Genomic DNA, 15,876 nt, shown 5'->3' on the forward strand with positions numbered 1-15,876 from the left:
ACAAGATATCAAGAATGAAGGAATATATGATCCCTTATCTAAAGGACAGGTTGTTGATAAGATCAGAGTTCAACAACGTCTTTGAGAGCTATTGATAATCGAATTGTACTTACATTATAGTTATTAGACTTATCCAAGTGGGAGACTGTTGGATTAGTGTCTAAGCCCGTAAGTATATTTGGTATGTACTTGACCCGGTTGTGCATGGTCCTTTTGGGTTGCCTTCACCAAAGCAACTTGATAGGATGATTTATGGAGTAAGAGGATTAATTATGATTTATTAATATATTATATGAATAATATATTAAAGAAGAAATAATACTGTTTAATTAATATTAGTCAAGAATTAATTGATAATTAGTTTTGTGACTAAAAGACATTAATTAAACTTAGGGGATTGGAATTGTAATTATAAGATAGTTTCAATTGGGCTATGGATCACCTTGGAACATAGGTTGGACGAATTCTATGGGAAGCCCATAAGGAATTCGTCCAAGGGATGTTCTAAAGGGAGTTCATGGGCTGCTTAGGGCCTAACCAGTCAAATTATGGTTTCCTAGCTGATAACCCTAATTACGTCACTATATAAAGACCCTTATAGCCTCAAAAATGTGTGGAACTCTTTTGGAAGAACCTTAGGACGGTTTTGGTTCTTCTCCTCCTTTTCTTTAGTCATCCTCTTGCTTGTGGTGTTTGTAAGCCATTAGAGGAGTGACACTTGTGACTCTAAGTTCCAAATACAAGAAGATTCAAGCAATTGAAGAAGAGGTAATCATCTAGATCTGTATTCTTATGTCTATTTCGAAATACATATGCTAGATTAGGGTTCTTGAGTCTTGGATGAATTGTATGTACAATAGAAAAACCTAGATCCAAGCTTTAGGGTTTGCATGAGCACATAGGATGTTCTTTTGTCTAAAACCCATTAGAAGAGTCATGGTGCATTAGGGTTTACATGGATGTAACCCTAGCACTAGCCACACTATAAATAGACACCCCTAAAATTGGTTACACCTATCATTATTAGAGGCATCACATTTGAGGTGCTAAAGATTTTGAAGGCCAAGAGCTATAAGTCTTATTAAGAGGTAAGTTATCTAACTAGTTATGTTGTTCAAATGTATGCTAGTTAGGATGAATGCTTTGGAAAATCAAATTGCATGTATAATTATAGAAAACATAGATCCAAAGTATTTAGGGTTGCATGTGCACCATAAGGTTGTTAGAGTGCTCAAAAACCATTAAATTTCAGGGGACACATCGTGCCTGGTGACGTGGCTGCTTTCCCCTGCTACTACATGCTCGACATGGAGTTTTGGTATCAATTATTTCAGACTGTTATGTTCGGTTCATCTCCCGTTTCTGGCAGAAGTTCCATGAGGAAATAGGAACGAGGCTGCATTTCAGCACAACTTATCATCCGCAGAGCGACGACCAGAGCAAGCAGAATATCCAGACTCTCGAGGATATGTTGCGAGTTGGCATTATCAATTTTGGTGGGAGTTGGGACTCCTACCTACCTCTTGTTGAGTTCTCCTACAACAATAATTTTCACTCCAGTGTTGGCGCTCCACCTTTTGAGCTGTTGTATGGGCGGAAATGTCGTACCTCAGTTTGTTAGGGCGAGGTTGGTCACAAAGTCATGGGTCGGACCGAAGTAGTTCTACAGACTATAGAGATGATTCAACAAATCCGACAGCGATTGTAGACCGCTCAGAGTCAACAAAAGAGTTATGCCAACCGGCGCTGATACGATTTGGAGTTTCAGGTCGACGATATGGTGTCACTGAAGGTCTCACCTTGGAAAGGTGTGATCTGTTTCAGTAAGAAGAGGGTAAAGATGGGTTCTTGATATATTGGATCATTCCAGATTATTTCTAGGGTTGGCAAGGTTGCGTATAGATTGGATCTACCGGAGGACCTCAGTCAGATTCATAGCACTTTCCATGTTTCGTAGTTATGGAAGTGCATGCTGGACGAGGATGCAGTGGTTTTATTGGATGATATTTAGGTTGATGAGCACCTGAATTATGTTGAGATGCGAGTGGCGATTCTGGAAAGGCAGGTAAAGAATCTGCGAATCAAGGAGATACCTTTGGTAAAGGTATAGTGGCAGCATCAGAAAGGATCTGGGAGCCGGAGGCTAAGATGCGGGAGCCTTATCCAGATCTGTTCACCGTAGAAGGCTTCGAGGACGAAGCCTAGTTCAAGTAGGGGGAGTTATAACATCCCGATTCCCAGGTATGAGATTTGGATTTAAAAGGTAATTTTCCTTTTTGATCTCGTCGTGTTGAAGGCCTCAACTCTACGTGTTGTTGAGAAAAACTCGACGAGTTGGTGGATGATGACGAAACCCTAATTTTTAGGGTGTTGCATCCTATTTAAAGGCCTTATGGCCTTTGCATGGCCTCCTTATCCGCCCCTCTATCCAGGAAACCCTATTTCGTGCATTTTCTCTCATTTTTATGTGTGTGTGAGCTTAAGGAGTGTTTCTTGGTGTTCTTTTGGAAGGATTTTAATTTTGAAGAAGCTTGATTGAGAGGAAGGATGTAGATTTGGGATCTTCTCTTATGTTGCAACCATTTTGAGGTATAAAGTCGAAAACTTGACCATCTATTGCTTAGATCTCCTCCTTGGAAGTTTATTGTCATTTTGGGTCCAGTTTAGAGTCATTCTTGGGTTTGATCATTTCTGGAAGTTGCCACTTCAGATCTGGGCATTTTATGGCCTCTTTGGGCTTAAAGTTTCAAGATTTATATAGATCTAGGCTTCCTTCATGTTCTAAGTCCTTTGTCCAGTCATTTTTGAGTAGTTTAGCCTCTTAGTGTCATGCATGGATGTAAAGTTAGTAGCTTTACGTGGTTTTCCAACTATTGGGGTACTAAATCTACATTCTTGGGCGTTAGAAAGGATGAAAAAGGGTTGAATGAGTTAAACTGGTAAAACTCGACGAGTTGTTCTAACAACTCAACGAGTTCGATCGGGGTTTTCCCGCTTTCTGGAAAACTATAGGAACTCGACGAGTCGTCCGGAGGACTCGACGAGTTGGCTTGGACTTTTCCCGTTTCTCTGAGTATTGAGGAAACTCGACGAGTTGGCATGTGCACTCGATGAGTTGGGTCAACATGGACTGTTGACCTTGATTATTGACTTAACTTTGGTCATGGTTGACCAAGTTTGACTTTGAGGACATTTTGGGTATTTTGAGGTTTTGATAGAATGGTTATATAGTGGTTGTAGGTTGTTGAGTCCGAAGCTGAGTCTTGGAGTTAGATATTACCAGTTCAGCACTAATTGAGAGGCGAGTCCTGCTCAATGTACTTATGGGTCGAAGGCACCAATGCCAACCCTGTTAGATTGTTATCCTTGTTTCTTGTATGCTTGTTGCGATAGAAATCTGTTAGATCGATATCCTGGTAGATAGGATGATGTTATGCTTATTGATCTGCATGATCTGCGCTACCTGTTAATTGATTATGTGTTTATAAGTTATCTATATGTCGACATGTGTGTTGTGTGGTCGGGTTGAGGTGGTCCTGCTTTGTGCTGAAGGCCAACAAAATGAGGGCAGTCCGAATAAACTAAGGGCCCTTTGAGGCAATCCAATTAGGTCGAAGGCCTGACAAGCTATCCGGATAGGCTGTAGGCCCTATGAGGCGGTCCAGTCGTGCCGAAGGCTCGGGAGCGGTCCAGATAGGTTGTAGGCCCTGTGAGGCGGACCAGTCAGGCTGAAGGCTCATTTATGCATGCTGCGGTTGTTGTATGTATAATGATATTTTGGGGAAACTCAAAAAGCTGTAGGATTACAGTTGTTGGATTATGTTTTTGGTACCTCTAAGGATCGCAGGAAGGCGAAGGCGTCATCGTGCACCTCCTCATGTTTTATTTCACGATTTTGGGATTTCTCTGATATGAATCTTATTTCGAAAAAAGTTTGTAAACGATAATGATTTTGGAATGTTTTAAAAGTTTAAAATTTTTCACGAATTTTTATGAGTGTTACACAATCAACCGATTTGAATTTCGATTTTTGTGTCCGTAGTGTTGCGCTTAAACATCGAAAAATCAAACATTCCTCATATTTAAGTTAGATTTAGACATTCTCTATATGCACACTCTCGGTTTTATGATAAGTACGACTTTCGTTTAGATTACTCAGGCTAATAAGCAATCTGTCTAAAATTCACTTTTTATGAAATGTATAGTTGCGTCGGTTTAATTGCGAAACTTCGAAGAAGCATTAGTTCTTCATATGAAGTCGGATTTTAGAGCTCTTTATTTTTACAGAATCTTTGTCACATATAATATAACTTTGGTTAAAATTATTTATCCTAAACAATCTTTTATAAAAATTTTGTTTTATCGCTTATTATATATTAACTATCTAACCTGAATCTGTCGACGTTACAATATTGCATGAATCATTTTGGTGTCCATGCATTTGGTACAACCATTAAGAATTTAGGCTTAGAGATCTTGACTTATTGGGGTGTCTTAATGGATAAAGTAGGAAACTTTACCCATCAAGACCTTGTGGAGATTCAGATCGGAGCTTTGGAGCCTTTAGGATAAGGTGTTAAGAGCTTAATCCATTAAGTAGTTTCTCTTCTGTTGCCACGATGTGGTGGCTAGTCTGGTCGTGGCTGTTTTGTAGTGAAGCTACCACGCGTAGCCAATGAGTGGCCACGACGTGGAGGTCGACTGGGGTGACTTTGATTGTTGACTTTTTGACCTGATTGACTTTTTGTCAAATGGTTAGGTTAGAGTATAGATTAAGAGTTAACCTTGATTATTTCGATAGGTGGGTTGTAGCACTAGTTTCTTGTTAGTTTGAGCTATGGTTGATCTGATTCAAGTATGAGGTGAGTTTGCTCACTATACTATGTAAGATGCTAGATTGTTTTCGTGACTCTTGCATGTGTGTTGGTGGTACCCGTTATGAGACAGGGCCCATTAGTGGTATGAGTGGGGCCTGATATTTTGTATGACATGTGATATTTTTGGGGAACTCACTAAACTTTGTGCTTACAGTTTTATGTTTAAAATCTTTCAGATACTTCTGGTTTGAAAGAAAATGGTCTAACATGATCGTACTACATCCCTTATAGATTTATTCCACACTATCTATTTCATACACTATGATGTTTTGAGAATTTTATATATTATGGTTGGTTTTAAACAAATGGTTATATGGTTTTGGTGGTTTAAAATCAAAAAATTTACTTAGTGTTTTTAGAACGTTACAAAAAATCATTAATAATTAACTTTTTTTTCAATAGAACTTATATAGAATATTTATATTTTTTAAATCAGTTATATAAATTGATAAAATTATTTTATTTAATTTTTGTTTTCCCTTTTAAAAATCTTTTAACTTTTTGACGCTTTGATCGAATATACTATTTAATGTTGGTTTTTATTTATTTTTAACATTTATATGTGTATATTATCTACCATTTTTTTTTGATGTTTTGATCGAATAAACATATTCGCTCATATGTTCGTGCTCGTCTGTTTATTCGGTTTTAAAAGCCTATATGGTTATTTTTTAAACATATGATTTTATACATTTTTAACAATATTGTTCTTTTTATATTATTTAAATTTATAATTTAAGATTAAAAAAAACTTTCCAAATATCCAAACATATTTAATTTAATACCTTAATTTTGGATGTATATACATATCAAATTTTAAATAGGTTAATCCGAAACCGGTTTTAAAACATCCGATCATCCAAATCCGTGTCTTTTTTTTTACAACTTAAGAATATTATTTTTTAAAAATTAAGTTCTAAGAATATGTTAAACACAAAAATATAAGTAAAAAGATTAAAACATTATAAAAAATTCAGAAAAAGCTTAAAACAAGTAAGTGAAAAATTATACGAAAATTAAAAAAGCAGAAAAAGTTTAAAAAAAAAAAAAAAAAAAAAAAAAAAAAAAAAAAAAAAAAAACTTGAATTGGGTAAGTAAAAAGTTGTAAAGATAAATTGTACAAAATTAAAAATATTTGAAACGTAAACAGTTAAAAAAAGAGAAATTTACTGTTTTGTTTTTCAGGATCACGATTTCTTTATTATTTTTCATTTTAAAGATTATCAATTTACTTTATATATATAAATATATATTACATAAACACCTTTAGTAAAACTTTTCTCACGCACACACACAAAGGCACATGGGTATATAAATTACCATTTGTACGAATATACATAAAAGTAAAACAATCGACTCCAAACTGGTGACATGAAGCAAAACCATCAAAGCCTAATCTTGAACCTTGAAACATGAACCCAACACCACCTGAGTTTGTCTCACACACCACTTTTAATTAAACCCCTATAAATACTCTACTCTCATTATCCAAATCTTCAATCCCACTTCATATTCTGCAACAACAAACAAAGTATCATCATCATCATCTCATCTTCTTCTAACAATTGTGCAATATTTCTCGCATAATGCCTTCAGTTGACCAAAAGCTAGCCATGGCCAAGAACTGCTCTCATGGTAATCCTCTCTCTCTCTCTCTCTCTCTCTCTCTCTCTCTCTCTCTCTTTATATATATATATATATATATATATATATATATATATATATATATATATATATATATATATTTGACTAAATTGTTGTTTGTTTTGATTTGTGGTTTGTACGTACAGAGGGAGTAGTTGCAGGAGCTAAAGCAGCTGTGTTAGCCACCATTGCCACTGCTATTCCAACTGTTAGTCTCCTTCTCTCTCTTGTTTACTTACTTGTTTCCATAAGTGTTTCATCTTTTTAACATAAGCCAAATGACTGAGTATAATATAATACATGCGTATATATATATATATATATATATATATATATATATATATATATATATATATATATATATATATATATATATATATATATATATATATATATATGTTTCAGATGGCAAGTGCAAGAATGGTGCCATGGGCAAAGGCTCATCTTAACCATACAGCTCAAGCTCTCATCGTCTCCACAAGTACATTAATCCTACACCCTTTTCAAAGATCTTTCTTTTGTCTTTGTGCACGATATATATATGCAACTAAGAATTTGTATATATATATGCTATAAAATTACAGTGGCAGGAGCTGCATATTTCATAGTTGCTGACAAGACAATTCTAAAAAGTGCTAGAAGAAACTCCTTCGACAATGCTGATCAGCCATGAATCTTTGGGATTGTATTCGGTTTACTTGTAACCTGTAGTACTCTTGATTTTCAAAAACATGCGCCATGTATTAGAATCGATTATGTAATGTAAAATAAAGTGGAAAATATCATAAATATATTGGCTTATATATATTTGCTGCATAATCTGTGACCTCGTTTATTATTACTTATTTCATCTTAAAGACCTCCTATATATCTTTTCTTTTTTCTTTTCTTTTTTCTTTTCTTTTTTAATTTTTAATTTTTAATTTTTTATCCTTATTTATACGTAGATAACGCAATTATCAAAATCAAAAGAGTTAATTATGAAAACAAAAATTAGTAGATTGCACATATTTAATTACCTCCATTAATGTTATGACAAAATGTGTGGTTGGGTATAAAATTTCATCAACAACTAGTACACAAATAAAAATATTTTTACACATAGCATATCGAACACTATCCTAGTTAACCTTGTAACTCTATAAATCAACACACTTGACAATCAAGAATAATTTCTTAATTAATACGGAGTAGTTGTCGAACACCACCCTAATTAACCTTTGTAACTCTATAATTAAATCACACACTATAAATGATATCCAACGCACCGTGTTTTATCGGAAGTTTGCATATTTTACACATATTAATATTCAAAAGTTTTTATCTTCCTAATTAATAAAAATAATTTTGTTATTTGTCATCTTCCTAATTAATAAAATAAAAATGCATTATGTCACATGGTTCTTTTTATTATTTTTTTTCATGTTATTTTATGATTTTTTCCATTTTATTAAGTTACACACAATATATAAATGTAATAATAAATGTATATTAATTTTATTAATGAATTTTCCTTTTAATTTCAAAATTACTAAATTAAAGTGTCATTAGTTTCTTTTATTTATTTATCTAGATTATTTGTTTAAATTTAAAAGAAAAAACACTTTAATTTTAATAATTTAATATTTTTCTTATTTTTTTTTTTATAAATTCAAACTTCAAATGTTTAGAATTTCATATTTAGTTTTTCTTGAAAAAAAAACTCATATAATAAATAGGTCTCACACCTAATATATATAAATTGACATTATAAACATGAAATATGTATAAGTTAGTCAAATAAAGAAAAACCTTGTAAATGTTTACTTGGTATGAAATATGGAATGAAAGCAACAATTCTCAATTCTCAAAAAAATCATTAAAGGTCTTCGTTAAGCAACCATTAATTTTGATAAATTTCACGATGGATTATTAGATTCCGTGAAGATAAATTCATCAAAATGAGTGATGAATTAACAACCTTTAAAAATATGTTATTAGGTTACACAAAGCGACCTCGGTTAGGGCTCAGCAAATCCGAGTTGTACTCGGCAAACACCATGTTATGAACTCAACATGCCAAGTTTGGTGGCCTAAATCACCAGGTATGTACCGAGTCTCTCTCCTCTCACCATTACAGTCTCCTTCTCTTCTTCCTCACGTGTCAGCCTACTTCTCTTATTCTTCTTTTCTTCCTTTCTTCCCCCTTTCTTCCTTGTTGGAACTGATGTGAAGTTCGACACTCAAGGCATAACTTGTTGGATATAGTGTCTAAGTCCATAACTTTATTTGGTATGTACTTGATCCGACCCGGCATGGTCCATTTGGGTTGCATGACATTGCAATACTTGGTTAGACTAAATGAGAGAATATGACACTTATGATTATTAATATATTATAAGTTCTAATATATTAATAATAGTATTATTTAATTAGTATTTGATCAAGTATTAATCTAGTATTAATTTGGTGATCAAAGTGAGACTAATTAAATATATAAGGGTTGATTATGACAATCATCGATTCTTTTATGGTGGATTAATGATCCATGGTTTATGGGTTATGGATGTAACCATTTGGAGCTCCATGGATAGTCCATGGGAGTTACAAACCCATGGGTCATGAGAAATGAAGAGTCATGACAATTAAGAGTATTCATGTGAAAACCCTAATTGTGACACCACTATAAAAGGGACCCTTTGGCTAGTGAAATCGGACCTAGTAAGGTTACTAGAGAGGGCATAACCGATTTTGAGTGCTAGAAGTATTCTCTCAAGTTATTCCAAGTTTTGTGGTGTTGTGTGAAGCATTTGAGGCACAGCATTTGGGGTGCTAGGCTCACAAAGTCTTGAAGGAATTTAAGCAACAACAAGGTATGTATTTCTACTAGTTTTATGTTTCTTATATTCCCCATGTCATGCTAGTTAGGAAATAACCTTGAAAAAGAAATTTGCATGTATATAGAGAAAACATAGATTCAAGGTTATTAGGGTTGCATGTACACTTAGGAAGTGTTAGAATGCTCAAAACCCATCATAACTCCCTTCGACCTTATTATGTTTGGACATTTAAGCATTATTGTTTGGTAGCGTAGCCTTATTAGTTTGTATATGCATCTTTGTTATGGTTGACCCATATGTGATGTGGCTCGTTTTCTATACCTGTGTACTAATTGTATATATATTGATTAATTGAATGAGAGATCGTTTACGAGAAAATACTACCAATTAAATGGTATCAAAGCACCATAGCTTGATTACCCTTCAACCATAAATCGACATTGCCTTCCATGTCGACTGTATGATCTCTCATCGCGATTCTTCTTCTATCTGTCTTCTTATCTTCTACCTCTCATTATGTCTCTTCCCATGAATGACAAGCCCTCATCTACAATCAATATCAAGCATGCAATCCCTTTTTTTCTATACATCTTGTCAACATGATTTTTAAGAAGCATGCAACATGTTATGATGTTTAGGAAAACCTTGAAAAGGTTTTTCGTGATAAAAAACATCCAAGATCATTTTTTTAGATTGAGAAATCAGAAACATCTCTCTTGGTAACTCTTCCATCACAGACTACTGTAACAAAATCAAATATATTGTTGATCGATTAGAACACATGGATGCCAAAGTTTCCGAAACTAACCTTGTTGCATACATGATTAATGGTTTGTCTTCAAAGTTCCATTATATTGCAATTAACGTTCAACATCAAGACCCACCTCCATCTTTATAGGATGCTAGATCCATTTTATTATGTTAAGCACAACAGATAATGCAAGATGAAAAATGTGACTCCCTCATCACTCATGCCGACAGTTCATCGTCTCTCCATGCCCTTACTGTATAGAACCTGCAAACAAATCACCTTCATGGTAGCAGAAACAACATTGGTGCCAGATGAGGCTATCGTGGGGGTCGTAATGGTCATCGTGGTGGCCGGGGAGGAGGGCGCTACGGCGAGAGAAGAAATCGTGGGTATTACAATGACGATGGTCCAAATCTAGAATCAAGTGGAAACACTTCAACCTTTGATAATCAACGCCCGCGTCAAGGTGCTTGGGTCTGGGCCTACACTCCTCAATTTAACACCAGACTCAATTCTCATGGATTGTTTCCAAGCCATAATGACCATCAGCTTCATGCAAGTGCGCCAAGATCAAAACCAGCTCATCATACCATAAATCCATTAATTTTTCTTAACACTCAACTTCTCAACAAAAGGCTTATTTAGCTCAAACTCAAAGTCTAGATCCCACTACTCTTATGAAAATGTTTTATACCATGACGTTGCATGACCCGAGGCAATCCTGGTACATGGACACTGGCGCCACCTCGCATCTTCACTCGAATGAAGGTATACTTAAGTCTATTTCTGATAAATCCATTACTTTTTCTTCATCCGTTTTAGTTGGTGATCGATCCTTAATACATGTAACAAAAATGGGACACATTACTCTTCCGCTTCCAAATCCTTACCGCACATTAACCCTTCAAAACATTTTAACTACGCCTTCTATTATTAAAAATCTTATTTATGTTCATCGTTTTTGTTTGTGAAAATAATTGTTCTATTGAATTTGAATATTTTCTGTGAAGGATTTCCGCATCAAAAAAAATTTCATCAAATGTGACAGCATTGGTGATCTTTATCCTATCACTTCTCCAAACTCTCAAGCCTTCGTCTATATTGCTCCGTCTATTTGGCATCAACATCTTGATAATCCTGGTCAACACATCCTAAAGCCTCTTGTTCGGAATCGTTTTATTTCATGTTCTTCTAATAAGGAGTCTACTTTGTTTCATGCATATCAATTGGGCAAACATGTGAAATTACCATTTAACACTTCTAGTTTTGTTTCTCAGTTTCCTTTTGAATTAATTCATTATGATGTATGGACATCTCCTATTGAAAGTTTGAGTGGTATTAAATATTATGTTATATTCTTGGATGATTTTTCTCATTATGTTTGGGTTTATCCTATTCCTGCCAAATATGATGTGTTCGAAAAATTCATGCACTTTAAATTTTTTTTCCACAACCAATTCAAATGGACATAAAGTCTTTTCAATGTGATAATGGTGGTGAGTATGACAATCATAAATTTCACACTCTTTTTTCTCAAAACGGAATTCAGTCTCGTTTTTCATTTCCTTACACCTCTCAACAAAACGGAAAAGCCGAATGCATGTTATGCACCTTAAATAATGCCATTTGCACTCTTTTGTTTCATGTTTGACTTCCTCCCACATTCTAGACTGAAGCTCTTCATATGGTTGCTCACATCCTCAATATCCTTCCCTCTACCACGCTCCAGAATGTCACTCCTTTCTATAAACTTTATAACAAACACCCATCCTATGGCCATCTTCATGTGTTTGGGTGTCTTTGTTACCCTCATATCAATGCCTCTTATAAACTTGACCCAAGATCAACACCATGTATCTTCCTTGGTTATCCTACAAATCATAGAGGATACCATTGTCTCAACCTTGACACAATTAAGATCATCATCTCTCGTCATGCTGTTTTTATGAAACCATTTTTCCTTTTGGGTCGATAACACCAAACCAAGAACCTTCCTACACTTTTTTGGAGGACTCTGAATCTTCACATCCTTTATCTGCTACCTTAAACCCACACCCTCATAATACTAATAATACCTCGTATAAGAATGTTAGTCCTACTCCTAGTCCTATACCTACTCCTCCACCACCCTTCAAACCCCTCTCTCGCCCTAACATATTGATAAATAGACCCTTTTCGGTTCATCGACCTAACCATCTTCCGATTCATTACATGCAACCCCTACACATGGCCCTTCTTTGCCACCCACCTCTACTCATTTGTAGCCCACCTTACCGTCAACTACCAGCTCCAATGACAACCCTTCTTTTATACCTCAAATTTCACACCCAATGCTTATTCATGGCAAGCATGACATTTTTAACCCATACGTAAATTAAACTTACATGCCGATACCACCTTTCTTGTTCCCAATAATTGTTACATGCATTTAAGGATCCAAATTGGCTTAATGCCATGACTGATGAATATATTACGCTTATCTCTAATTAGACTTGGGTACTTGTCCCAAGACCATTTGCTGTGAACATTATTAATTGTATTAGGTTTTTCAAGAAGAAACTCAATACAGATGGCTTCTTATTGTGCTATAAAGCGCGTCTTGTCACCAATGGTCGTAGTCAGCGACCCGATATCGATTGTGATGAGACTTTTAGTCCAATGGTGAAGCCTGCTACCATTTGTATGGTTCCTAGTATCATTGTCACTCATCAATGGCATATTAGATAGCTTGATGTTAAAAATGTGTTCTTACATGGTCATCTACAGAAAACAGTCTATATACATCAGCCTTCATGTTTTCGTGATCCTTCTCGTCTTGACTATGCTTGTTTTCTTTAGCGGTCCTTATATGGTCTCAAGCAAGCACCACGTGCTTGGTTTCATTGATTTGCCACCTTCATTTCTTGCATTGGTTTTGTTCACAATAGATGTGACTACTCTTTATTTATTTATCGACAAGGCACTCATATGGCATATTTGTTACTATATGTGGATGATATTGTTATGACAGGCTCATCGACTTAGCTTCTGTCTCACATCACTTCTCTATTGAGCATTGAGTTTTCTATGACGAACCTTGGGGATCTTCACTATTTTTTGGGCATCTTGGCTACTCGTTCAACTGACATATTGTTTTTGTCTCAACAACAATATGCTAATTAGATTCTTGACAGGGAATCCATGACCAACTATAAATCTACATCTACTCCGGCTGACTTATCAACTAAGCTTGTTGGCATTGGTACTCCTGTTGCTGATCCTACCTTATATAGAGGTTTGGTAGGCGCGTTACAGTATTTGACATTCACCCGACCTGATATCACTTATGCGGTTCAACATATTTGTTTATACATGCATGATCTGATGGAACCTCATTTTACTGCCCTCAAGCGTATCCTGTGCTATATTAGAGGTACCACGACTCATGGTCTTAAGTTATTTACTTCTCCTAGTCGCACGCTCACTGCTTATTCTAATGCTGACCGTGGTGGGTGTCTTGTCACTCGACGATCTATATCGGCCTATCGGGTTATTGTGTCTTTTTAGGATACAATCTTCTCTCTTGTTCATCCAAACGTCATAACATAACCTCGAGGTCCAGTGTCGAAACCGAATACCGGGGTGTTGCTAATGCTATAGTGGAAACTTGTTGGCTTCTTAATCTTCTTATTGAACTTCACTATGTGTCGACCAAAGCTATCTTTGTCTACTGTGATAATGTTATCATTGTTTATATGTAATCTAATTCGGTTCAACATCAATGTACGAAGCATATCGAAATTGATTTGCACTTTGTTCGAGAAAACGTTGCCACCAACCATGTTTGTGTCCTTCATGTTCCATCTTCTTCTCAGTATGCATATATTTTTATGAAGAATCTTCCCTCGCCATTGTTTTTTTGATTTCCGGTCCAGCTTGAACGTTCAAGATTTTTCACCCCGTTCAAACTGCGGGGGGCTGTTAGTGTAGCCTTATTAGTTTGTATATGCATCTTTGTTATTGCCGGCCCATGTGTGTTGTAGCCCGTTTTTTATACTTATATACTCATTGTATATATATTGATTAATTGAATGAGAGATTGTTTACGAAAAAAATACTATCAATTACATTGTTTACGTTTCACTTTTCACAAAATATATACACTCAAGGTCTGTCCATACTCCTACATATTTCACTCATTTGTAGGTGCAAGTTAACCATCATTAAGTTTAACATTAAATCTCTTTATCATCAGATAGGAAATCTTTGTCAAAGTTTAACCTCTCCTATGCCGAGCCCATTTTATCTGCCACGTCATGTTTGGTTGGTTATTGAGGGAAAAAAAAAGTTCATGAATTCCAAAATGCTATTCAAGAACACTTTAAGAAGCCAAACTTTAAATCAAAATCAATGAAATTATATTGTTATTTCTTGTGATTTTCGTTACAATATTTTTGTTAATTTTGTTTGGCAACATAAATTTTTAATTTTTATTTTAAACAAATAAATTTGAAACCAAAAATTACTTCAAGTAATATTTAAAAGATTTTAACTTTTAGTTTTTAATTAATTTTATACATTTAAAATTAATAACTACTTTTATAAAATAATTTTGTATAAATAAGAACTAAAACTTCCAACTTCTACTCTTCTAGACACATTCTAAATTTTTTTTATAACAATAAACATTTAAATCATAAAAAAAATTAGGTGTTATAGTTGGTATAATCATGAAATATTGATACTACATCATGAAATTATACAAACTTTCGAACCACAACATGTTTCTGATCGAAAACCCGCAAGTTAAATGCTTAAAACTTGTTAAAAGTGCAAAAATACATAATTATTATTTGGTTACGTTGCTTCTCTATTTTAACATGAAAAGAAAACCACTTAATTAAGCATCTTATCAGAAAAACATAAATTAAATATGACATGAAAATACTTTTTCTGTTACTAATTTCAGGATTTATTTAATCTTTAGAGGCGAATAATAAAACATGATTTGAAAAATGTTGGACAGTCTCAGTCGAATGGTCGGTTTGATAAATCTTAACCTTTTATTTATAAAACGTGTCACAATCTTGAAGCATGAGAATATGTAGGGCACTGAGACATAAAATAGATGGGTAAATGTAAATTACTGCCCATTGTTTTGAAGGGTAAGCTGTGACATAAAGTAGCATTAAACCTGGTTTCATTATTTAAAGTACATTACAGTTTTGGTCCCTGTGGTTTGGTCAAATTTGCATATTCAGTCCAATCTTTAAAATTTAACAAGATATATCCCTGTGGTTTAAAGAAATTGCAATGCACATTCTTAATCCATATAAAAAGACCATTTTACCCTTACTTTTATATATATATATATATATATAATTTTATTTTATTTATTTCTATTTTTTGTGATTTATATATTTTTTAAAAATTTTATTCAAATATAGTTTTAATACTTTTTATAATTTGTTAGTTTATATTGTTTTTGACGTTTTATTTGAATAATTTTTCTAGTATTTTTTGATGTTTTGTTCGAATATATCTTTCAATGTTTTTTTGATCTTTTGTTTTTTTTATATAATTGTAAAGCTTTTTATAAATATTTTTTATATAAAAAATATAAAAAGGTTAGTTAAATGAGAATATGATTAACACATATTTGGTATATAATTATTTTTTTTGATAGGTTTATTGTATAGGTTAACTGAAATTCAAAACAAGTGTCAGTGACTTCGAGTTTAATTTTTTTAGTTTTAGAATATATATATATATATATATATATATATATATATATATATATATATAT

The 15,876-nt window shown here is 34.0% G+C and overlaps 1 protein-coding gene across 1 annotated transcript; it reads left to right on the forward strand.

Moving 5' to 3' along the window:
• The first annotated feature begins 6,355 nt into the window (after positions 1 to 6,355).
• On the forward strand, positions 6,356 to 7,340 carry LOC145068887 (early nodulin-93-like). The gene is made up of 4 exons (XM_079015853.1): positions 6,356 to 6,512; positions 6,668 to 6,729; positions 6,927 to 7,002; positions 7,106 to 7,340. Exons 1-4 carry the CDS (start codon positions 6,464 to 6,466, stop codon positions 7,192 to 7,194), a joined length of 276 nt encoding a protein of 91 aa, XP_078871979.1. The 5' UTR covers positions 6,356 to 6,463; the 3' UTR covers positions 7,195 to 7,340.
• Positions 7,341 to 15,876: the final 8,536 nt, after the last annotated feature.

This window comes from Lactuca serriola, chromosome 8 (genome assembly GCF_051521515.1).
Source record: "Lactuca serriola cultivar US96UC23 chromosome 8, Lser_US96UC23_V15, whole genome shotgun sequence".
Classification (NCBI taxonomy): Eukaryota; Viridiplantae; Streptophyta; class Magnoliopsida; order Asterales; family Asteraceae; genus Lactuca; species Lactuca serriola.